Source organism: Corapipo altera, unplaced genomic scaffold (assembly GCF_003945725.1).
Source record: "Corapipo altera isolate COAL_440 unplaced genomic scaffold, ASM394572v1 0, whole genome shotgun sequence".
In the NCBI taxonomy this organism is placed as follows: Eukaryota; Metazoa; Chordata; class Aves; order Passeriformes; family Pipridae; genus Corapipo; species Corapipo altera.
Window position 1 is genome coordinate 77,632,151 of NW_020884872.1, and position 24,326 is coordinate 77,656,476.

Consider the following 24,326-nt stretch of genomic DNA (forward strand, 5'->3'; position numbering starts at 1 on the left):
GAAACAACAACAAAAAAGCTCAGAATTTGAGCATAGTATAACTGGCTGTCCTTAGTATTAAGAATCGATGTTTTCACTGGGGGAACTAAAAAAGAGAACTCGTCCACTTCAGTTTCATTTAGAAACCAGATACCATTTTTGTCATTGTGCATAATTTTTGGCTATGGTCAGGGTTTTACATGGTGCTAGTTTGCAACTACAACAAAGGCAAAAAATTCTTTTTGATTACATTTAAAAGAGCTGTGAAGAAAAAAATTTACCAGCAGAATTTGAAAGAGTGAGCCTCAGAAGTAACAAAAACATGTTCCAAGTGACTTTTTAAGAGAGGCTTGGTACAACAATTTGTTATTTAATCAAGAAATAAGTAATGTCTCTGGATTGCATTCTTTATAATGCACTGTATATTACTTTAAGGAAATCCCAGTTGCAGTTTCATAATGCCGCTATTATAAAGAAACCTAAAAATTAGCACAATAAAATACTCCATTGCTTTCGGTCTCTGATTAATCTTAGAATCCTGGAGCTTAGACTATGGGGGAAATCTGAAATGGACTCTGGGCTCATTTTGCTCTCTTAAGGGTACAAACAAATCTTTGTGTCTTAGGTAGGTAAAAAGAAATATTCACAGATTCCTGACGTGAATTTTGGTTAAAACAAGATCTATCCAATGAAAGTATTATTACAGAAGCATATCCAAACTACAGATTGGTTCCTCTACATTTACTGTTTACTTGCACTCAAATGAAATCAGTATTTTTCTTTTTGTTCTACTACCACTATTGTACCAGCTAGTTAAAACAATTTAAATTAAGTAATTCTTTTTAAAATTCTGTCTCTATTGTAAAATGTCGAGGTGCAATGGGTGGATCGACTGATCACCACTAAGACTCCATACCATCTGCACACAGACTGTTAACACACTGGAAACTAAACTGGAGTAAAATGCTGTATCAGGTTTTTTCTCCAACAGCAATACTTATAAAGGACTTTCACTCAATGTATGCCAGCCAGAAAAGCAAATATAAATAAGATTCTGCAGTAAAGTAAGTAGCTATTAGGAACTTCTGCTCAGTGTACACATACAAAACAAAACATTTTCCACTCTTTAAAAATAAATCAATTTTAATTTTGAAAGTCAATACGATTTTTAAAATATTTGACTTTATTTTTAAATCTTCATACAGAATGCAACTGACACCCTAAGTATTAGTACTACAAGAGAACTACGCACGACACTCCATTGGACAGATTATGGAAAGAAAATGTGATGTAATGTCATCTCAGTTTAAACTGTATGTAAGAAATGCAGAAGAGAAGGAATCTGAGCTCACCAAGGCCCCATGTCTGTCCAACTGAGTATCTGGAAAAATATATTTAATGAAAGCTAGTCGATATTTTAGATCAAAGTTTAATCAGCAAGGAGTGTACATAAGGGTATTAACTGCAAACAGTTTTACTGGTTAATCACCACATAATACTTCCTGGGTTAAAGAGGCCAAACCCCTTTCTTTTAATGCAGATTTCCTTCAATTTGTTTTAAGGGAACAAACCCTATGTATATGCACGTGCACATCTATATCTTTTTTTAATCTCTGTCATAAACCCACTAGAAATTATTAAACAGGAATTAAAAAATCCAGTGAAAACTGCCGTAAAAAAATAAAATCAACAGTATACTTGTCAAGAAACATTTCTCTATATAAGAAACTGCAATTGTGTTTCAACACGATTGAATTTAAAGAGGAAAAAACCTGATGCTTCTTTGAATTTAAGATCATATATGATTAGATATAGAGATATATAATTATTGGATATATATATATTTAGATTACATATAATAAATTATGTGTTCAAAAGGATCCACCTTCAACTTCTAACACAGTATGCACATTAACAGAGAAGTGCAAACTGTACAATTAGAAGGATATGGTGGAAAAAACATACCTATTAGGAGTGCAGTTTCCTTTTACTATCACAGCTGCTTAGCACAACAGCAGAAGCATGCATTGCTTTTACTGGCACAAAAACATAATTAGCAATAAATCTCCTTTCTAAAACAGGGTTAAATTACTCTGAAAACAAAACAAAACCCAAAACAGGTATAAACTTATATAAACCTACTACCTTGATAAATCCTTAATAAAATTCTGGTTTTCCCCCTCTTTATTAGTATAGAAATATTCTACATTAAGCAGATAACTGCATCCTGACATAATACTTGTGGATAGATTTAATAATTTGTTGAGTGAACTCTGTTCAGTAAAGAGATATAAATACACGCTGCTTTCAAACAAAGATTTCACTGTCTGATACAATGGTGCACAACAAATAAGTATTTATCATCACTACCATAAGAGCAGCATCTGTCTATTTACCAGTGATGCTTACCACTGAAATTTCATCTATCTCTGCAGATTTGCAACGGGCTCACTTTCACAGAAAGTTCACTGAAAACTGATGCTGCTTCATCTGTACATACTCTCTGACACACAGACCAAAATAAATAAAACATTTCCCCATCCTAAATAATCTCCTGAAACTGTTCTTCTGCAAAAACAGAGATAGGGAAACAAAAAATCTAATACCACCAGACCTTTTAGATAAGTCAAATCCTCTTTGTTTTAAGGAGTATATGTAAAGAGGGTATGTCATTGCATTTGCAGATCAAAACCACTTGTGGCTCATACTTCGCTTTTCGTGCAAAAATGGAAGGCAGATCTGGAACTTAAAAAGTCTGAAATGCTACTATGACCAGACACAAGGTCTGGCTGGTTTTTTTTTTTTTTTGATTAGACAAAAGCCAAAAACCAGTTTTTCAGTCTAGGGTTCCCGTTCTATCTTGTCCACAAATCTCCATCTGGAAAGGCTCCTGCAAACCAATTTGAAGACACATATATTAAACAAAGAGCTAGACAGGAAAGGGATAAGAAAGAAACACTATGGAATACTTCCTTCTAATTTTGATACTTAAAAAACAGCAGATGCTCTGAAGCTTAAGCTTTTAAGTGAATTACAAGCTTGTTGTGTGTTTGTTTGCCTTTTTTAAAAATAGAAATGATAAATACGTTTCAATTACATGTACATCTAATTGAAACAAAGCCCTTTTTATTGTTTCAAAGGTGTAATGTTTTTACACTACATAAAAAAGGAAGCAGAAAATCTTGATGTGCGTTCTCTATAGTCCTACTGTCATCATCAGTTTTATTCCATTTCCTACTTGTGCAGTTCAAGCACCTACTATAACAGAGAGCCCCTATGGCACTTTCCATAATAATATTAAACACTGACTTGCCATACCTTCCCCCTCATCCAAAATTCATGCAGAACTTCAAAGAATATTAACATGATCTCTAAGTGGGAGTGAGAGAGTGAGTCGTGGCAATGATTTCAACCTGAGGTCATATCTTTTGCTTCATACCCCATTATTGCACCTTTGACAATTGAAAGAACGGAAAGAAGAAGACTGTGTGTAACACTGGTATGATCACTACTTACAAACTTTTAAAAACCGAAGTCTGGAATAAAATAACAAGGAAGCTGAAACAGTATCTTCCTTTACTCCAATCCTTGCAGACACTTGTCTGACTACTCTAATGGAGTACTTTCTGCTTCTAAACCAGACTTAACCCAACTCAGACAGAAACGAACTGTCAGTTTCCAGAATTTTCCCACTTCGAGTTTGCTGTTCCATCTTTGAATTTAACAAATCAAGTATCCTCAAAAGGCAAATTATTTTAAGTTGCATTTTAAAGCCAAGTCCTATCATCTGCTAACTAAAGTAACAGTTAAAATCCTTTTAACTGCATTTGATACAAAAGTCAAATCTTGGAAACTTGTAGCAATAAAGTTGAATGATTCCAAACTTCAATTGGTACTAGGAAATTTAATTTTATAGAAAAAGCAGATGTTCTACTTCACCAACTCCAGCCACTCAGAATGCATAGTTGACCTGCTTCCTATCCAGATGTTCTTCAACTATCAAGAAAATGCATTAAGTTATCTGGAAGGCTTAAAAATCCGGAATGATCTGTGAAGAATGACCAATGAACAACAGCAGAAATGACAAAACAGTCCAAAACACGAGCTCAATCTGACAGTTCAATTACCTTAAAGAAAAAAAAAAAACACCTTCCACATTCAAAAAAACCGCAATTTGAAGCCTCTTACTCTGAGGCCTCTAAAGGCACTGAGAAGGTAGGACAGCATGTTATTACCAGATGCTCCACTAGACAAGAATCCTGCTGACACAGGCCTAAGGACCACCCCTCCGCCCCCATTCCCATTCGTTTGATCCCATGTCACCTTTTATGACTGCCTGTGCTTGGCTAAGAAGACCCTCCTTTCATACTCAGTTCTCTCCTAGATTTTAAAGTTTGTGAATTTTCCTAATGCAAAACTGCTTTTAAGTCATATGTCATACACTTGGAGGACAAATGTCTGAGCCACAAGACTTCACTGCCATTTAAGTGGTGTAGCTGAAGACCTCAATCTCATTTCAAAGATGTTAGACCTGAGTCTGGGAACGAAGTTTTTATCTTCAACTCAGGTTTTCGACCTAGCCTACTCCACACAGCTGAGTATTCTGACAGGGGCTCTTATCTGATTTATTTCTAAAAGTCTGCTCCAAGAAAGTATCCATATTAACTAAATTCTTTTATTTTCTGCTTAAAAGCATGAATGCAACACCAAAATTTGCCTTACCAAGTCAGTCAGTCCACCTAAAATAATTTCTTCAAACTGATCCTCCTTCCTTTCTCTTTTCTAGCCACAATAATGGAAAATTCAGAGCACTATTTGAAAAAGAGGTATATGCACACTTACTAGAGAAAATAAAGATGAATGCAAAGTTTCCATCTGATGAGGAACATAGATCTAAAGGGTGTCTCCCTGGAAGCTGGCAACTCAGAAGCAGTAAGAGCAAGGACTCTTCATACCTTCTGGTTTTGAATATGGGAACAGAAGAGTATGTTTGCACATGCCATTCAATAGCTTTGTTTTCTTCAATGGTTCTTAAGATTGGTGAGAGTGGCAGTATCAAGAAAGAAATTAATTTCTCCTTTATTTTCAATCAACATTAATATCACTGTAATAACCAAAAGCTTTGACATGACAAAGATGAATTCACTCTGCTTCTGAAAGCGTTATTCGTCAAAAAATAGTGAAAACCAAGCCCTTACGTTACAACAGTGACAGAAAAGGGGGGGGAAACCCAATAGGAGTTTCAATCTATATTAAGCATAGAAAGGTAAACTTCTGAATCATTCGCCTGCTATTTAGCGTCACAGCACATATTTGTCGAGGATCTCCACATGATAAATAAATACAAAGCCCAGTAAGTTAACTCTGTCAAAGAGATTTTTTTTCTTCATGACTGGAGTGACTTAAGGAGGTCACAAGTGAGAAAGCAACAGGCATAAGATTTTGTATTTTCTTGGCTCAAACGATAAAAACATAAACCACAATACAATGTGTACAACTTAAGTTTTCAAGGAAAACTTCTTCAAGCTCAACAGCAGCTAGCAGCTTGTCTCTATTTGCCGTCACTCTAGATCAGAAGAGCCCACATGCTTTTTTTTTCTCCTTTCCTGCCCCTTTCAGTTACACTTGAGCTCTTTGACTGAAAAGGTCTGGAACAGATTAAAAGTCCGACCACAAAATAAAGAGCTTTGGCATGTACTCAAGCCTGTCTGGGATACACATACGCAGTGGGCCCAAAAAGGGAAGCTATGCAGCAAGAAACCCTTAATCAGTCTTCTGGACATTTCTAACTTCTTTCGGTTTAACTGCATAGCCTTAACATTTGATGGAGTTTCAGTATGCACAAGACAAGTAGCTTTTGCCCTTACAGTGAGACTACTCTATTTATAGGAGTACAAAACAGTTCTGAAAAGCAAGATTCATCTCACTCATGACTTCTGTCAGTTAAGGCCTTTTTCACACTCCTTTTTAATTCCAGCTCATCACTGGAAACTATAAAGTAATACATGTTAAGAAAAATAGATACCCTGCAAGATTACCTGAGTAAATATAATTGACTGCAAAAGGCAACACTGATTTTCAAAATGACTGCTTCCTTTCCAGCCTTATTCACATATTAAGTAATTGTGAAGTTGCAAATTACCCACACACACCTCTTGCAACACGCAAACAGGTCTGTAGCTCTGGCTGGTGTTAAAGCCAGTATGGACAGTTGCCAAAGCTGACGCCCCACCTTTGGACTCAAGTTGCACAGTGGTTCAACCTGTCTACAAACTGGTGAGCAGTTTATAAACAAACTGTGACAATCTGGTGTTCTCCATAAGAGCAAATGGATGTTTTAAGTACACACTTAAGCCTAAAAACAAAAAAATGCAGGAATTTCTAACAGCCAAGTCAGAAAACAAAACAGAACAGTGACTGTTGAGTTTTGTAGCTCTGTATTTATATGGCATTCATGGAGTTAATGCCTCTCCCAAAAGGGGCCCACAGTTGTTGTTAGGTCAACCCCTGTAAAGCTTCAAAGGTTTTGTATCCCCTCAGCCTGACCTACTCAGTGATCTGCACACTGTTTTCATTTTGCTGCACTGAGTCCAAAAGTAAAGCCTGAAAACCACAATGATATCTTCTTCTTTTTTTTTTTTTTTACCCCTACTGTTTTTCCATGGCTTTGGAAAAATAACCACAATCCAAAGGAGTTGAAAATAGTAAGTTATTGGGAAAACAAATCAAGGGCAAATTAATACAGCTAATAAGGCTTACACATACAGGTCACAGCTTTATACAAAACCAGAAATGGTAATGCTACTTTAAATACATTACTTGGACAATCTAAAAAACTAGTTTAGAGTCTTCATATTATACCCGATTGCTTTTCACAGTCATCAGTGCCAATATTTTACTGAAAAGTCTGCAGTTCTGCTCTTCATATGGATCAAAAACATTACTGAAAAAATTAAATATTAGTTCTGTTTCTTTGAATTTCTACATCTAGATTTTGTGATCCTTCACTTAACTTACTATTGCTATTTCAATATTACATAGTCTTTACCCCACAAAAAAATTACTAAAGTAGAAACAACAAAACTAATTTATCTTCTCACCGTACTGTTTAAAACAGAAGGTTTTGTTATGATCATCACTGTGACAAGCTGGAATTATAAGCTGGTATATATTTCAAGTGAATTTAAACAGCATAAATTATTTTTTGACAATGCCCTCTTAAGACAGCACAAAGGAAAGCAAATATTTGTTTGGGAATTAAAAGGTTCTTCTGTGGTAAAGTTTTGCAATTTTAAAGGGAAGAATGAGCTTTGCTGAAACTGTCTCTAAATAAAGTAATTTCTGAATGTCACCACTTTTGGGAACTGTATGGATCATATGGCAAAATACCAACCCGCAGCATTAGAAATTTGGGTAACGTACAGTCCTGAAGGATATATACTTATAGTTTTTATCTTAAAAAAAATTATTATTTAAATAAGGTCTCTATAACTCAAATTAAAATATATTTTAATTGTACTATAAAGTTTTGAAAATAGGCCTGCAAAATTAAAGCTGAGTGAACTGAAGCAAATCAATAATTCTGAATTGAGATGAACTTTTACCAAAGCGTGGGTCAAGCCTTGGGTCTAGCCAAGATGTGGTCTTGTTCTTATGGTTTATGTAGTAAATTTCTCCATCCTGGGTCATAGCTTGTTCCCATCCATCGGGGAGTGGGCCTGCAATATAGAAGGAAGGAGTTGATGGCGGGCTCTTGTTTGCTCCAGCTGAAATTGATCTAAAAAAAATTTCAACATTTGACATATATAACAGTACATGAAACAGAAGAGTTTCAAGCTCATGTCTAACATGTCTAACACTTCTGGGATAAGGGCAAAGAAGTGCTGGGTGGGAAATCAAGGAACAGAAAACACTTCTATCATTTTGATTTAGGATTTGGAGTTTAGTTTTAAAACTTGTTTGCATCCTTTCATATGCTTCTGACACTTCCTTCTGATATAGCATTATAGTATAAAACCAGCAATAAGTCAAGCCTGCCAGAATGAAACCAGCATGAGCACCAGGAGAAAGAACAATAAACATGTTCTACTTCTCCTAGGAAAGTTCATCTAGTGATTAAAGCACAGCAGCAGCAACAAGATAACACTGAGAAGATTCTGAAATATTCCTCTTTCAAAAACAATTAAAAAAAGTGACAAAACTCATTTTCCTTTTACCTCATAACTTTCTGTGAAAACACGAAAGGTTTAAGCAGGCAAAAATGCAAACCTGAAGAACAGGGCAGGCAAACAAGCAATGACAAAGCAAAGGTAAGAAGACACCACAAGCAGCCAGAGACACAGTGCTATGAACAGCAGTGCTACACACCTCTACAAGCAGAAAAGCACACACAGGGAAAACTGCTTTTAGAAAATGCTAAAAGGGAGGTAGGTGATGGTTTTGTGGAGTTCACAGCTAAGGTCTGAACACAGAGCCTTAGGAAGGGTTCCCCTTATGTTCCAATCAGCAGCTTTCAAGAAACCACCTTTCATTCCTACACAGTTCCTAAACCACTCATTCCCATCTCTATATGTACATTCATCTGTATTTTGCTTAGACTGAAAACTATTCTTAAAGTTACATTCATCTCATCTGGTGGGTGCTTAAAAAACATATCGTTTTGAATTCTTATCCTCATACAGACACTATTTTTTAAAATAGCTAAATTAGATACAGGAATATCTTCCCTGCATTTTAGATTTAAGTACAATCCTAAAATTATATAACAAAAGATCCACTACAATGTTAAAAATAGAAAAGAAATTAGAACAAAACCTGCTGCAGCAGCAAGCCGTCCTATTACAAACTCTCCTTCCACACTTCCTCAGTATAATACAGTAATACACTACCAAAAGCTATCTGGCTGTTAGACTTGGACTAACAGACTATTCTGTATGATATAAGATACACTAAGTATGCACAAACATCATAATTTCACACATGAGATTCAGATATACACACAAAAATATATGTATCTGATAAATACCTCCTATATGCATCTTCAAACTATATTAGCTCTTGACTGTCATTTTGTCCTGAAGTTGTGCTCCTGATGAAAAATTCAGTCTAAAGCTGGGAGGGAGTTGGGGAGCAGGATAGATTTGTTTGCTTAATCTCAAAAGATGTTCTTGGAGAAACATCAAAAAGAGTAAAACAATAATTTGATTGCGTTCCAGTAATATCTCAAGGCATAACCAGGACAAGAATTTCTTGTGGTCTTTGAAGATCCCTTGCAAACTACATTTCTAATTTAAACTTTTTTTTTGGCTCAGAAAACAATGTCCTTCTCTAGCAACTTCACTAGTCCACCATTAGAGCTACAGGTTTTCAAGTGAGGTTAAACAGTGAAAACTGGACATTTCCTTCCCATTCCTAATGCTCATAAACTTTAAATGTTACATACAAGTAACAAGAACCTCAGCTTTTATCAGAAGTAGTGAACAGAACAGGCAAGAAAGAATGACGATACTTCCTAACATATTCACTGTACAAAAGGACTTTGATGCAGAGTTGAAGGCTCCAGTGCAAAGAACCCTGTATTTTGTTATACCCAAGGACCAACCAGATAATCAGTGAGATGGTATTTTATAAAACTGGGGCACAGGAGCACAGTGACATGGCCCCCATCATCTAAGTGCAGAAGCCAATGAAGAACCGAAAACACTCCTTGACTGCTAAGCCAACACACTAGCAATGCAGGAGACCTTCTCACTACCATTCTCTTCAGAGTCCCTCTAAGCCACACATCACTTGGAGAAACTCAGCAAGAAATTCTCTTTTGAACTGCAAAGCCAAAAAAACCCCTTCTGGCTCTCGGAAAAACAAAACTAGCCTTGGGGTGTCAGTCCTGCTGAACACTGAAGTCAATACTGGTCCAGCATGTTCCTTCGTGACAAATAAGAACAAAATGCCTTTGAAGCAGGTTGCCAGGAGCTGATCAGTCCACCTACCTGGGAACAATACTACTTATGAGATTCAGTGATCTGATGAGTACTAGCTTACTGGAGACAAACCCGGGCAAGGTTCTTCTTCCAAATAAAATGCACAGCTGTGGAACAGGACAGAAAAGGTCCATCTGCTCACCTGGCTGTCACAGTAGCAAACCTTCCTTGCTAAGTGCCATCAATGACTGCAGAAACAGAACTTTTCTCTATACAAACTTTTGGTATTAACAGCGTTGCTTTCTTCTTGGACAACAAACTGCTCTCGTATTTCTGCTGTCATCCTTACATGTTGAAATGGTAGTTCAAAAATTGATTAGCACTGCTTTCTGTAATTCCTGTTGGGTTTTTGTGAGTAACTGTGAAACTAGAAGTCTGATTTTCTAACTGGTTGTCTGACAAACTCTGTATTAGAGGCAAGTACCAGAGGAAAGACGGAAAACCATGCTGTGGAATAGCAGGCACATTCATCCAGTGCATCTAGGAAAATTCCTTCACAATTATATGTCCCTTTTCATCCAAAAGGCTCAATAGGAACAGAATTTCCAGCATTAGCTTTTGTGACCTCAGTTATCTAAGCCCTATATTGCTGCTCTTCAGACCTTCTCACTAAATTTCCACAGTTACTGTAGCCCACGTGGTACAGAAACAGCAATGATGGGTCTAACCAAAGGTCCATTTAGTCCAGACATCTAGCCTGATGTGATGGACAGATCCTGTTACTGAAAACAGCCCATTTAGTGAGCGCCATAGTCTACAAACTTTTAAATAAAGCACTGAATACACAAATAGACCTAAAAGCTAAAGAGGCTATGAATAGTCCCTTGGCCTCCAAGTATGCTCTGCACTGGAAGAGGTTCTCCAGGGAAGTGATCAAAGCATCAAGTCTGTCAGAGTTCAAGAAGCATTTGCCCAATGCTCTTGGGCATATGGTGGGATTCTTGGGACATTTATGTGTAGGGGCCAGGAGTTGGACTTCAATGATCCTTGTGGGTCCCTTCTAAACTCAGGATATTCTCTGATTCTATCTCAAGTTATTCCTTGAACTAGATTCTGTCTGCTTACTAGGTACCCAAAATATCTTTCAAGTACTTTTCCAGTCTGCCCACCAACAATATCCCTGTGAAATGGGCTCCTACCAGTTCTGTTTGGTGCTTCTTAGGTCAATAGAACACTATCACAATCATAAGTTTACAATTCTATGAGATTATTTGCAAAGGAAGAGACAACCCTTCTAGGCAACTCACCCTGCACTGTGGTACTTTTAAGGACAAAGTCATAAAAAAATTAAATTCCAATTTCCAAATGTAAGCCATCTGTACATAACTACTGACAAGGCATTCTTCTGTAACTAAATATTCATATAATGGTGTAACTTAATATAAATAACATGTAATTTCAAAAGCTTGTGTACATGTCTCTTTGGTGCACGTCTCCACGTTTTGTGAGATTTTATTTACCTTCTCATATGCCATGAAACATGGAATGCAAAGCAGAGCTTGCTTCTGGCAGAGAACAACAGCAAGAGTAACAAAGAAAAAATTTAGTAGAGATTCCAACTATACTGGGATACACAGGGAGTCTTCCAAGTCCCTACAGTTTTAGATTTAATTGTAAAATAAATGTAAAGAAAGCCATATTTTATCAAAAGGTCAAAGTATATTAGAGGGTAGCTGTATCTATATACTAAAAGAATATGTATAGACAACGAAGGAACTAGAACACCTATATTCAACAACAGGAATCACCTCACCTAATACAAACACTGATCTCCAAGAACTTTCCTAATCTTTTTCTGTGACAGCTGAAATTTTTCCCTTCATGCACTGACACTGTAATTCGAAAACTTTTAAAATTATAGTGAAGTCTACAAAATTTACCTAGAGTAGATATTTATCCTGTCAAATTAGTAAAAATTGCAAATGGACACTATTTAAAAAGGGGTGTTTTTTGCACATGAAGAAAGCAATGAACATCACTGTCATGGAAATACTTAGAAACTTGATTTTCACAACAGATCGTATATAGTGTTGACTGTACACAAAGCAGAATTTGTAGTAAGACTGGCTACGCAGAGGAGAAACATCTAATTGAAGTGAGTAAGAACCTAAGAGAACAGTTAGAACTTGTTTTATTTACTGGCATATTCCTTCTTACCCTCCTATCACCCATAAGTTATGAATTTGAGTGTTCATTTTCTTACCAACCTTTAACATGGTACTACAGTCTCACCTTAAGAGACAAAAGAATTGCACTAGGTCAATAAACTCTCATTGGGAAACCTAACTGAAAACTGCCACATAAGACTGAAGACAAAAGAGGACAAAGACAAGTAATCTGCTCCAAAGCTAATTATCTAAGGTCTGTGCACAAGCGGAAGAGGCTAAAGTAAGCAGTGCTGTCAAACATGATTCAGAAAGTAAAAGTATCTGAAGAACCAAAGTATGTAACTACAATTACTATCCCACCTCTGTTATATCAACTGCAATTGTGTAAGAAACAGCCACTGTTTATTTTCAAATGTATAATTTTACCTCAGTAAGAGATGTGTAGGAGATGTTCCTCAGAAGAACAACGTACCATTATTATTACTTTTGTTTGTTTGTTTGTTTTAAATGAAGACAGAAGAACATAGTTTCTTCTGTAATACCTTCAGGGAAAAAATGGTTAGAAGCAACAAAAAAAATCAGAACAGTCACAAATAATTTTTATATATATGTGGGATATTTACAATTAAGCAGATTGTTTCCTTCCCACTACTGATGTGAATACGCAATTGTATTTCACAGAAGATAAACCAACAAATGCCATCTAAAAGAGCACTGGGCTGCTTTCTCTGCATACGTATGGCCCAAATTATTTTAGTTGATTATGTGTAGCAAGCTAAGATCAGGAGGACTGAGACAAAAAAAAAACCCTCACTTTTCACTCTGATGCCTTCTTGTAAAGGTAGCATGTTAACTAACACTCAAAAAATAATTCATTCACTAAATCATCTCAGGAACAGATAAAGCTGGATTAGATTTCTATTAACTTCCTCAAAGGAACATTACATGCAGAAAGATACATGGGTTCTCATCCAGTCTTAGGTGCGTGAAGAGATGGAATTTCTTAAAACAACCTAAAAATTTCAACCTCATGCTAAACTACATCTTTCCCATTTTTATATTTTAAACAATCTTTTGACTTGCCCTTACCCTTACCAAACCTTCTAGTAATGCTTTCTTCCCATTTTCTCTGGGTTCTACTTTCCCTATTTATCCAAAAAGACAATAGATTTATCTCCAATATGCACACAGCAGCTTTCAGAGGTCTCCTCTCTCTGCCTCTTCTGTTTGTTTTCCTGTTCTTAATTCTAGTTAATGATGGGAATTCTAATTCTGGCTAAACAGTTAAAGTTCCTAAAGACTTTCGAGACAGCTCCCAAAAATCTCTTTTGCGTTTTATTACAGTAACTTTATCACAAGCTCCTATGGTGGTACACTAAAACTCGGACAGTAACTTTGATTAAGGGTTACAATTAACGAGCACTATACAAGGTCTATACAGAAAGCAAAACATTCTCCCTTGTGGTATTTCAGACCTATTTTTGCAAGCCACTGACCTCCAGCTGTCACAATACTTACGCTCAGTTTTTCCCAATATCTTTCATGAAAGACTCTCATAGCACTAGGGCATGTTTCATTGCCAGCAATATTTCATAACAGGAAACTTCTGTCTTAAAGGTCTCAGCTTTATTTCCCAGTTCTTGAGGATGAATATCCAAATTAGAACATTAAGCAGTCTTATAGCCATGACGTTGACACTAAGATTTAAGTTCCACTATGCTGAAATGGTACAAGAGTTACTTGATTTTTCCATTTCTCTCAAAGATTTTTAAGAGGTCAACATGGAAGCATAAGCTACCGTGAACTCAGTAGTAAAAAACAACAAAAATAGATATAAGAGACTTTAGGAAAAATAAATATACAGTCATAATTTAAAGTTAGTACTAAACATTTGCCAAATCAGGTATCAGAAAAAGAACTGTACCCAATAAATGCAGGTTCATCATTATTTAATTCCAAGCAGACTTTTGTTAATAGTAAATAAGATAAGGGTAAGCAGATGCATCCAAATAGCCAGTTCCAAGTCATACTACCTCAACTGATTTAAGCTTAAAAAAACCCTAACACCATGTAAACATGTAACTCAGTATACAGAGAAGTTCTGAGTTCTTCATGCACTTTATCCAATTCAGAGTACTGGTGGAAAAAAACTTTACATGATTTTCAGTTAATATTCAACACAGTGTGATATGTGAAATTAAAAATAAATGTTCAATAAACTTGTGTTTATATAAGTGCTTTCTCAAATCACAAGACAACCCACTTAAACATCTGAGCTGTTTTTTATTGCATGAGCAACAATATCCATGTGGTACCACTCACTGACACACATCAGGCAATTACATGTAAATTCTTTATTTTCTTTCAAATATAATCCTTGTGTGCTGATTGCTAGGTTCTCTTCTAGTTTGTTACCTTGTTACAATTAAAGGTAATTTTTTTGCTAAGGACTCTTAATTTCTTTTTAAGTACCTAAAATGAATCCTACTTTACTACCAGTATTTTTTCCTATTAATTCTTGGTACAACTGAAGGTTTGAGGAGTTAACTGAAAATACAGAATTTATGTCAATATTGAAACAGCAAGCACCTTGTTTTAGCACAAACAAGATAAGCCAAAAAGCAAGATAGACCAAGGGAATTGTTTCCTTTCTCCTATTCTCTATTCTTCAGAAGTGTCCCTGCAAAAACATGCCATCTCTATTGCTGCAGATTTCCTGAGACAGATTTACAGAAAAAATAATCAAGCTATTTTATTTTCATATAAGAGCCTGAGACCTTAATTGCTGTGAATCATGACTTCCTGAACTTGAACAGGACTCATTTGTTTCAGGATAATCCAGCCTCCTGGCCTAGCCAGCAAAAAGTTTGATTAACTTCCCCTCTACTACTCAGTCATGAACAGCACAGTTTGGTCACGCCTATTAATCTTTCAGTATTGTCTGCAGCACATGAATTGCAGCATGAAACAAAACTGCCTAAATGGACCACAAAGAGCAGCACCAGAGAATAACCTTTATGTAGTACAGGAACAGCAGACATACACAAAATACAATCAGACTGTGAGAAAATAAATATAACATGAACCTCAGTGACAGACAGAAGGGGACAAAGCAAGGGAAAGACTATAGCGTTCAAACTAGCATGGCACCAAATTTATCTGCTTGCTGTCTGCATAATAAGGACAAGAGAGCTCTGAAAACATACAGCAGGTTCTATAGCAAGAACAAGAACACTTTACTGCTACCTCGTGATGGCCCCCCCAGACCAGTTGAAAACAATTCTGTATTCCAGGAAAAGACATCAGACTTTCTCAGCTATAGAAATAATCATTATGATACTGGATTTTGGAAATAATAGAAAAACAAGAGGAAAACCAAAACACCTCTGCTTCTAAACAGGATTTGCTAGGTGTTCACTTGATGCATTTACAGAAGACAGGAAAAAATGAGATGTTCATAATAAATGTAGGAAATGTAAATAAATGGCAGTATACTACATCCAGTCAGTGAGTAAGGGGAGGCAGAAGAACAGTGCAGAAGCACAAAAGCTTTAATGTAAATTGATATTAATTTAAAGGAAATTCTGGTCTTTATCAATTTAACAGTATTTTTAGCCAGAAGAAACTAGAAATTCTGCTTCCTAAGAAATTTGAACCATTCATTTGAAAAAAAACCACAAATCAAAGAACTACAGCATAAATATAAATATTATAAAAACATGACTATTATGAACACAATTATTATAAAAAATCTCTTACTTCAAGTATCAGCTTCTTGCTTGATGCATCAGACATGAACAAATTTAAAGTTTTAAACCAGGATAACTAGAAGAACATTTCTTAAATGTTCTTCCCAATTACAATAGCTTGTAGTTTATTTGCATGATTTTTTCATAAATACAGATTTTGCTTACCCGATGCTGAGTTCATGATGTTCTGCTGCACAGAAGGACTAGTGGGAGCTGTAACATTCATCTGGGAGAGCATGGCCTTCCTAGGATCTTGCCATGTTGTTGTTTGATCAATATGACTAAGACAAAACAAAGCGAGAGTTAGGACAGTCATGCATTCACAGCACTGACCTGCTCACACAGAAAGTTTAACAACAAAAAGTTAAGCCTGCCAACAACAGCCACATTCAAAACCAAACAAGAACATTTGGATTCTCTCCAAGCATCACTGTATGTCAGATTCTCAAACCCTTACACTGGCTACCATCATTTTCCCAACCAACAGCTGTAGCAATCAGAGCGGGAGATAAGGGTCATCATGAATATCGTAATCTAGACTGCTGTACCATAACTAGATGTTGTATCCTTGAATTAAACATTATCTTCCCTCTTCTCATTGATTTGCCATTTTTAAATGCGACTTCACAGACTTTCAAACAAAGTCAGTTATGTCTGGAATCTCAAGCACAGTCCAGTACCTTGGCATGATGAGTTCATATTCAGTGCTTAGGGAGTGGTAATGAGCTGGCTAGTAAGTAACCACTAGTCTTCTCAAACTTGTTGTGCATAGACCATGTCCTCAGATTATTCCCCTCACCCTTAACAACTGAACAATCTCTCTGTGGCAATTTAAGTAACCATTCACACTAAAGCAGTAATGTAAAAGTGATGCGCAGTTGCCTTTCAACTTAACATGAAAAGATGAGGACAGTGAGACTGCCAAGTAATCCACCCAGCCCTTTGCAGAGCCTAACTTCTGTTTCGAAAAAAATGGAAAGTACATTCAGCACTGTCATTCATAAACGTATTCAATTCAATGAAAATACAAATGTGTAACGAATGATTACTTCACCTTTTGACTATGTGATTAGCATGTTTTGCTAATGAACAACAAATGTAGGTTATTCGTAACAAGCATCAATGCTATCTTTATGTAATTAAGCAACACAGAGAAGTACATGTTGACAAAAATACAACTCCCAATACACACTGAACATTGACAACGAAGTTGATTATCCATTCATTTAGAACTGGTATCAACTGAAACTCATATTCAGATTTTTTTACCAATTCGAATCCAATGCATCATTAACTTGGTATCATTCTTTTCTTAGATTAATTATCCTTAAAATTAAGTTTTTCTGGATTACATGGAAAACCCATTTTCATTTACTTCAGCAAAACCAACACATTTAAATTCAGAAGAACATAAAATGGGACAGTACTCACCAAAACAACTACTGATACAGAATTACTTATCACATTCTAATCACTGAAGGTACTTTCTGTTATAAGGTAGAACATACCACAAACTGGTTTCTAAAACTGTTTTAAGATATATATATTTTACCCTCTCTAAACATGCACATGAACAATTCCAGGTCAAAGAGTTACAGACACACTGTAGTAGGGTCACAATACAGCTCATTTAATACACATATGTGCTGGTTTTGTCTGGGATAGAGTTAATTTTCTTCACTACTAGCCCAGTGGCTAGTACTGGGCTATGTTTTGGATGAACATGACTTCCCTCTGATTGTCACACCAATGATTTAAACTGTTTAGTGGCTGGGTTTAAACCTCAGCAAGGTACTGCAAGCACATTGCATCTCTGGTTGTGTATGTTTTCAAATATTCAGCTCCACTGAGAAACATGCCACATGCAGTATGATTTCTTTATTTCTTTTTTTAGCCTATTTATTTATAAAACATGGAACAGCATAGTAAAGACTACCCTATATATACTGGACTATACATAAACCTTCATACTGGAGAATGCTTTCTCACTTTTCTGCTGGTCAATTTTGCAAAGCAATGAAAACAGGTTAAGATAACACAGATGTAAAAACAGTGCACAGTAATGTTTCACAGACCATGTGTTTAAATTACAGTACCAGCATGTGCTACTCCTACCCTCCATTTCTGATTTGTTATATTTGCTCAACTCAATTCTGGGAATAGTGGAAACTGGGAAAAGACCACTGCACCCAGGATAACACATTCATTTATTTCCATTTAACTCCTATAAAATTCCATGTAACACTATGAACTTATGTCTACCTAAGGTACATAATTTATAGCTTTTCTTTTTATATGCTATTTGAGTGTAGAGTAAGAAACAGAAGGAAAAGCTTTTGTTTCCCTGCACTACAAAACCATTTTTTGCAATCAACTGTCGGAACACAGTGAAACAACATTCACCAATTTTTCAATACAGATCTGAATACAGGATAGATGAATGGACTATAAAAGAAGCAATTTTAGAAGTACCTCCAATTTGAGCACAAGGAGAGCATTATCAATTCCTCAAGACTGCTTAAGCATACCATGCTAAGTATAGTTATTGTTCATATGGAGTTTTTAACACAGATAGCTATTTTAGACAGCAGCAGCTTCCAACTTTTCCCTAGTTGAGTATCACTTGAGAAAAGTCAGCATGTTCCTTACTTGACCAACTAAACTCCAACCAGTAGTCATCACAGAGCAAAGAACCATGGAAGAAAAGTCTCAAAAGTAAGCTGATTATATCAATATCATACTAATCATATGAATGGTTCAAGAAGGCAAATTCTTTTTTTCCCCTCCCACTCAGCTCTGTGCTTCCTGACCTGCATATCCATTTTCCCTACACCTTCCCTCAAAACCTTTCTCTTCAATCTCCATCAAATCACAGTCCTTCTCTGTATCTACCTGCTACATATCCTGAGTGTTTGAATGCTATATATTAAGAAACAACCCAAAACACATCATGACAGATCAGTTCTTTCCCACAAATTCCAAAACATGCTCACCAATTTATGGAATACAAAGTAGGCAAACCCCCATTCATATGGATGAAATGTTTAAATAAATCCTAGTACTCAAAATCAAATCATGGCTGGGCTTCGTGAACGAAGATTTGGGAAGGGCTCTACCTACGTTTGTTGCAAGTGCATTGGTGGCTAAGAAGGCCAATATGAGAGAGGCACGTCCGGTTGCAAAAGGCACAGTAGAAAGACTCCTTAGGTGGTAAATTCTGCAAGACATGATTCTTTCTGTGTTGTCTTTTCTCCTTAAGAGTGATCCTGTGTGCTTTCTCAAAAGCACCAGCAGTGTTATAGATGGTGTGTCTCCAGACCTACCGATTGGAGGCCAGAGTAGACCAGTGATGATGATCAATATGGCCAAGGTTGAGATGTTGTTTCAAGCAGTCCTTGTATCTTCTCTTTGGGGTTCCTCTCTTGTGGCAGCCAGTGACAAGTTCATCGTAAAGCAAGATCTTAGGGAGGTGGTGGTCCTTCATCCTTGAGACGTGTCCTGCCCAACGCAGTTGTGTTCTCAGCAACATGGCCTCAATACTTGTGACTGCTGCCTGTTCTAGAACAGATGTATTGGTCACATAATCTGACCAGTGGATGTTTAGGACTGTGTGGAGACAGTGTTGATGGAAGTGGTCTAGGAGATGCAGGTGGTGGCGGTAGATGACCCATGATTCGGAACCATATAAGAGAGTAGACAGCACAATGGCTCTGTAAACACTGATCTTGGTACTTTTCTTCAAGTGTTTATTTCACCAAACTCTTTTATGAAGCTTTCCGAAGGCACTGTATGCCTTTGCTAACCTGTTGTCTATCTCTCCATCAATCTTACTGCCCAAGGAGATGAGGCTACCTAGGTAATTAAACTGCTGGACTGATTCGAACTCTGATTGGTCAATGGTGATATGGGGATGATGGAAGACTTCCTGAGGTGCTGGTTGATAGAGAACTTCTGTCTTCTTTAAGCTGACTTCCAGACCAAAAAGCTCAGCAGTATCTGCAAAGCAGGATGTTAAACGCTGCAGAGCTGCTTCTGTGTGCGCAACAAGGGTGGTGTCATCAGCATAAAGCAGCTCCCGGACAAGATGGTTGAAGGTCTTAGTGTGGGCCTTCAGTCGCCTTAGGTTGAAAAGGCTTCCATCAGTACGGTATCGGATGTAGATACCGTCCTGATCATCGAGGTCTGCCGTGGCCCTTTGGAGCATCATGCTGAAAAAGACTGTGAATAGGGATGGTGCGAGAATGCAGCCTTGTTTCACACCATTAGTTATTAGAAAGGGCTCAGAAAGTGCATTGTCATATCTGACTTGGCCGTGCTGATCCTCATGGAGTGAGATGACCATTTTAAAGAACTTGAGGGTACAACCTAGATGTTCCAAAATCTGCCACAGACCTTTTCTGCTCACAGTATCGAAAGCCTTGGTGAGGTCGACAAAGGTTACATAGAGACCTTTGTTCTGTTCCCTACACTTCTCTTGCAGTTGTCTGAGAACAAACACCATGTCTGTGGTACTCCTGTTGGCTCTGAAACCACACTGACTTTCAGGTAGAATTCCTTCTGCTATAGCGGGTATTAGTCTGTTCAAGAGTATTCTTGCCAGGATTTTGCCAGCAATGGAGAGTAGAGTAATACCACGGTAATTTGAGCAGTCTGATTTAGTACCTTTCTTCTTATACAAAGTGATGATGACTGCATCTCGAAGGTCAGATGGTAGTTCGCCTAGTTCCCAACAGCCCACCACAAACTCATGAAATTTAGCATGAAGTGCAAGACTCCATGTTTCCAGACTTCGGGTGGAATTCCATCAACCCCAGCTGCCTTGCCGATTTTCAGCTGCTGTATGGCCTTGAGGGTTTCTCCTAAAGTGGGGGCAGTATCCAATTCGTATTTGCCCGGTTGTAGTGTGATGGACTGAACTGCTGAGTCTTGGACTACACGGTTGGTACTGAAAAGAGTCTGAAAGAGTTCAGACCATCGATTAAGAATGGAGGTTTTATCTGTTAGAAGAGTTTGACCATCAGTGCTGAGTAGGGGGCTTTAGACTTGGTATGCAGGCCCATATGCTGTTTTCAGGGCCTCACAGAATCCTTTGTGATCACTCGTATCTGCACATAATTGTGTTTTTTCAGCTAGACTGATCCACCCCTTGTTCTGGATGTCACGGAGTTTCTGTTGGAGTTTGCTGCATGCAAGATGAAAGACCGTTTTTCTGGCGTGATAGGATAGCAGTGCAAAGTGTGCTTGGTGGGCGGTTCTCTTCTTTCTCAACAAATCCTGGATTTCTTGATTGTTTTCATCAAACCAGTCCTTGTTCTTCTTGAGGGAGAATCCTAAGGATTCTTCAGAGGATTGCAGGATGCTGTTTTTAATACGATGCCAAATTGTTTCAGGAGAGGAATCTGCAGAATCTGTAGAATGGTTTTTGAGCCTAGTTTGAAGGTTAGCCTGGAATCTGTCTCTTACTGTGGCTGATTGGAGATTGTTAACTTGGAGTCTTCCCCTTGGGATATTGCCCTTTTTGGTTTGAATTTGAGATTGAAGTTGAGTTTACAGCTCACAAGTTGATGGTCTGTTTGGCATTCTGCGCTGGGCATCACGCAGTTATGGTGGACATCGCGGACATCTCTCCATTGCACCAAGACATAATCAATGAGGTGCCAATGCTTAGATCTGGGGTGCATCCAGGTTGTCTTCAGACTATTTTTCTGCTGCAAGACAGTATTAGTGACGGTGAGCTGTTGCTCCGCACAGAATTCTAGCAGAAGTCGACCATTATCATTGCAGTTTCCAACACCATGCTTGCCTAATATTCCTTTCCAGGCTTCAAATTCTTTCCTACTCTGGCGTTGAAATCACCAAGGAAAATGATCTTATCATCTGCAGGCACCTTTTGGGTAAGGTTGCGCAAGTCAGTGTACAATTTATCTTTTTCAGCAGGGTCAGCTTGGAGAGTTGGGGCATATATACTAAAGACGACAACGTGTTGCTTGTTTAGTGGAAGGCGTAGGGAGATAATGCGGTCAGAGTGACCTGTCGGTAGATTTTCAAGTTTAGGAACAACAGAGTTTTTGATCATGAAGCCAACTCCTGAGAGACGCTTTTCGATTCTGGGCTTACCTGACCAAAAGAGTGTGTAACCGGCACCATGTTCTCTGAGGCTGCCTTTCTCGTGTAGGTGAACTTCACTGAGAGCAGCAATGTCGATGTTGAGACGAGGCAGTTCATGGGCAATTAGGGCAGAACATCGCTCAGGACATCTGCTATCCACAGAATAGAGCATGGTTCTGATGTTCCAACATGCTAGAGTTAATTTAGGTACACCTTTGGAGGCAGGTGTATGCCTTTGTCTTTTGATCTTAGTGCAACCACATTGGAAGAAGATGCCCGTTGGTCTGCGGTTAAGCAACCAGGTGAAGGTGGAGATGAGCTTTGTTTAGGCCACCTTTTCTAGGTCCCTCTCCGAGTGGAGCAAGCAGTGCTGTCCTTGAAAAGGCTACCTGGTCGTTCAGGGTGCTGCCCCAAGAGACTGTCATCTCCAGTCAGTCTCGAATGACCAATATCCTGAACTGCCTGCATGCAGGGTTGGGTCTGCAGCTTCCAGTCCACCTTTCACCTGCCGTTTCGACCCTCACCCGTTGCTACAGGACTTTTTGTATGTGGGTAAAGCCTTCAAGCCTGTGTAATGGATTTTTTAGGTGAGATGCAGTATGCGTGGAACTGAATCCACCCTTTAATCCTAAGGTTCATCTGCCAGGGCTGAGCAAGCTTGGACGGTGGCAGTGAGGTCCTCAGAACGTAGGTTTAATTAGAGTGACCTTCTCTTAGATGGATGGCCTAACAGGGCTAAGCGAGCTCCATCTGCCCGGGTTTGGGATTAGAGTTGTCCTTCTCCTAGGATGACTGACAGAAGGCTAACGAGCCCATCCTGCCCAAGAGCGTATTGTATCTAATCCTACGGTTTTGACCTGTCTGGCATGGGTGACCCTACCAAAGGCATGTACCATCACCAGTGTAGCTCGCAACCACATAGGGGTACACAGGTTTCATTCCTATTTGAATTATTTGGGTTGTGCTGGTTTAAAGGTAAACCAGCAGGGGAAAAGAACTCAACTCAAAAGAGAGATTATAAGTCAGAATAACAATTTAATGAAATAATACAATAAGTACGATTATACAGATAAACAATTGGTTTTAACCCACAAAACCCAAATGTATAACCCAGTACCCTGGGGCATGAACAGAGTGGTGTTCTTTGGGTCCCCGAGTCCAAAGTAAAAGGAAAGAGGAAAACCTGTTGGTGAGAGTGCTGTTGCAGTCTGGTCAAGGGTGGTGATTGCAGTCCGGTCGAGAGTTATGGTTGCAGTCTGGTTGAAAAGTTGTGGTTGCAATCCAGTTGAGAGTGGTGGTTGCAGTTTGGTTGAGAGCGGTGATCTGCAGTCTTCCTCTGGATCCCACGAGTGGTTAAAAAAGTTCCAAGACTCCAAGATTATATATTCTCCAGTTCAGGCAGGAATGCCCAGTACTTCCCTCAGGGTGGGGAGTTCCACAAAGGGTGTGAGGACAAGAGCATCCTCCTATCTCACAGGTCTCTTAACACCTAGTTTATAGCCTGAGGAGTCAGGTTCTATGGGCAGAGGGTGTAAATGGTTCACTGATAACAGTTTCTGGGAAATAGCATGGAAGGCTATAGAATACACAGTTTTGGGTTACACCCATAATGATGAACTGGTCCCAGATGTTCTAACTAGGACAGGGTATATCTTACATTTCCTACTTTGCTATCACCTATCTATACAAAATTTCCAGGAAATATCCAGGAACACCCCTTTGTCTCGACCACCCTGTCAGGGTGTAACAGAACAAAGTAAATATATCCAAAACATGCCGAACCTGGGCAGTAGCCGCAGGTGAGCCAAAAACAAACAAACAGACAAACCATTCTGGTCCCTGTACCCATCCAAGGCTGGGGGGCCTTACAAGGCCCCAGTCCGGCCGGGACCTCCAACACTCTAAAAGATCCCATTATCCACCCTGACCTTATCCTTACCCCACTGTGTTGCCGCATATCTACAGGCGCACTGCTCACCTGCAGTGTTTCATACAGGATTGCCCTGCTCGCATTCCTGCCAGTCTGAGGACCCCCACGGCCCCCTCGACACCCTTCCCCTCCCCCAAACCTGGAACGGCAAACCTCTGTATGAGACGCATCTGCCATTTCCTGAACTTGGATTACTGATACCACAGCTCAGTGCTAATGAAGATGAAATTCCAATGCCATATAAAGAAGCAATTAATGAAAATAATTGAATTTTTTTTTTCCTCCCTCCAAAGTGTTATTGTATTAAGGTCACTCTTGCTTCTCCTCAGGCCCAGACTTCCTAGTGATTGTATATTGAGATCCAGGTGTATCCACATATATTTGTATATTTAGATCCATATGTATCCAGATATTTCTATATTGAAATCCATGTGTATCCAGATATATTTGTATATTTAGATCCACATGTATC

The 24,326-nt window shown here is 38.2% G+C and overlaps 1 protein-coding gene across 8 annotated transcripts in view; it reads right to left on the bottom strand.

The window, feature by feature from the left end:
• YAP1 (Yes associated protein 1) overlaps positions 1–24,326 on the bottom strand; it is a 91,828-nt gene that overhangs the window by 22,185 nt on the left and 45,317 nt on the right. For 4 of the 8 annotated variants that reach the window (XM_027638020.1, XM_027638092.1, XM_027638169.1 and 1 more), the window contains exons 3-4: positions 15,982–16,097; positions 7,584–7,697 (exon numbers count right to left, since the gene is read on the bottom strand). In XM_027638020.1, the coding sequence (XP_027493821.1) occupies positions 7,584–7,697; positions 15,982–16,097 (230 nt within the window). The remainder of the gene's footprint in view (positions 1–7,583; positions 7,698–15,981; positions 16,098–24,326) is intronic. The other 4 variants (XM_027638335.1, XM_027638407.1, XM_027638486.1 and 1 more) reach the window with 1 other exon arrangement.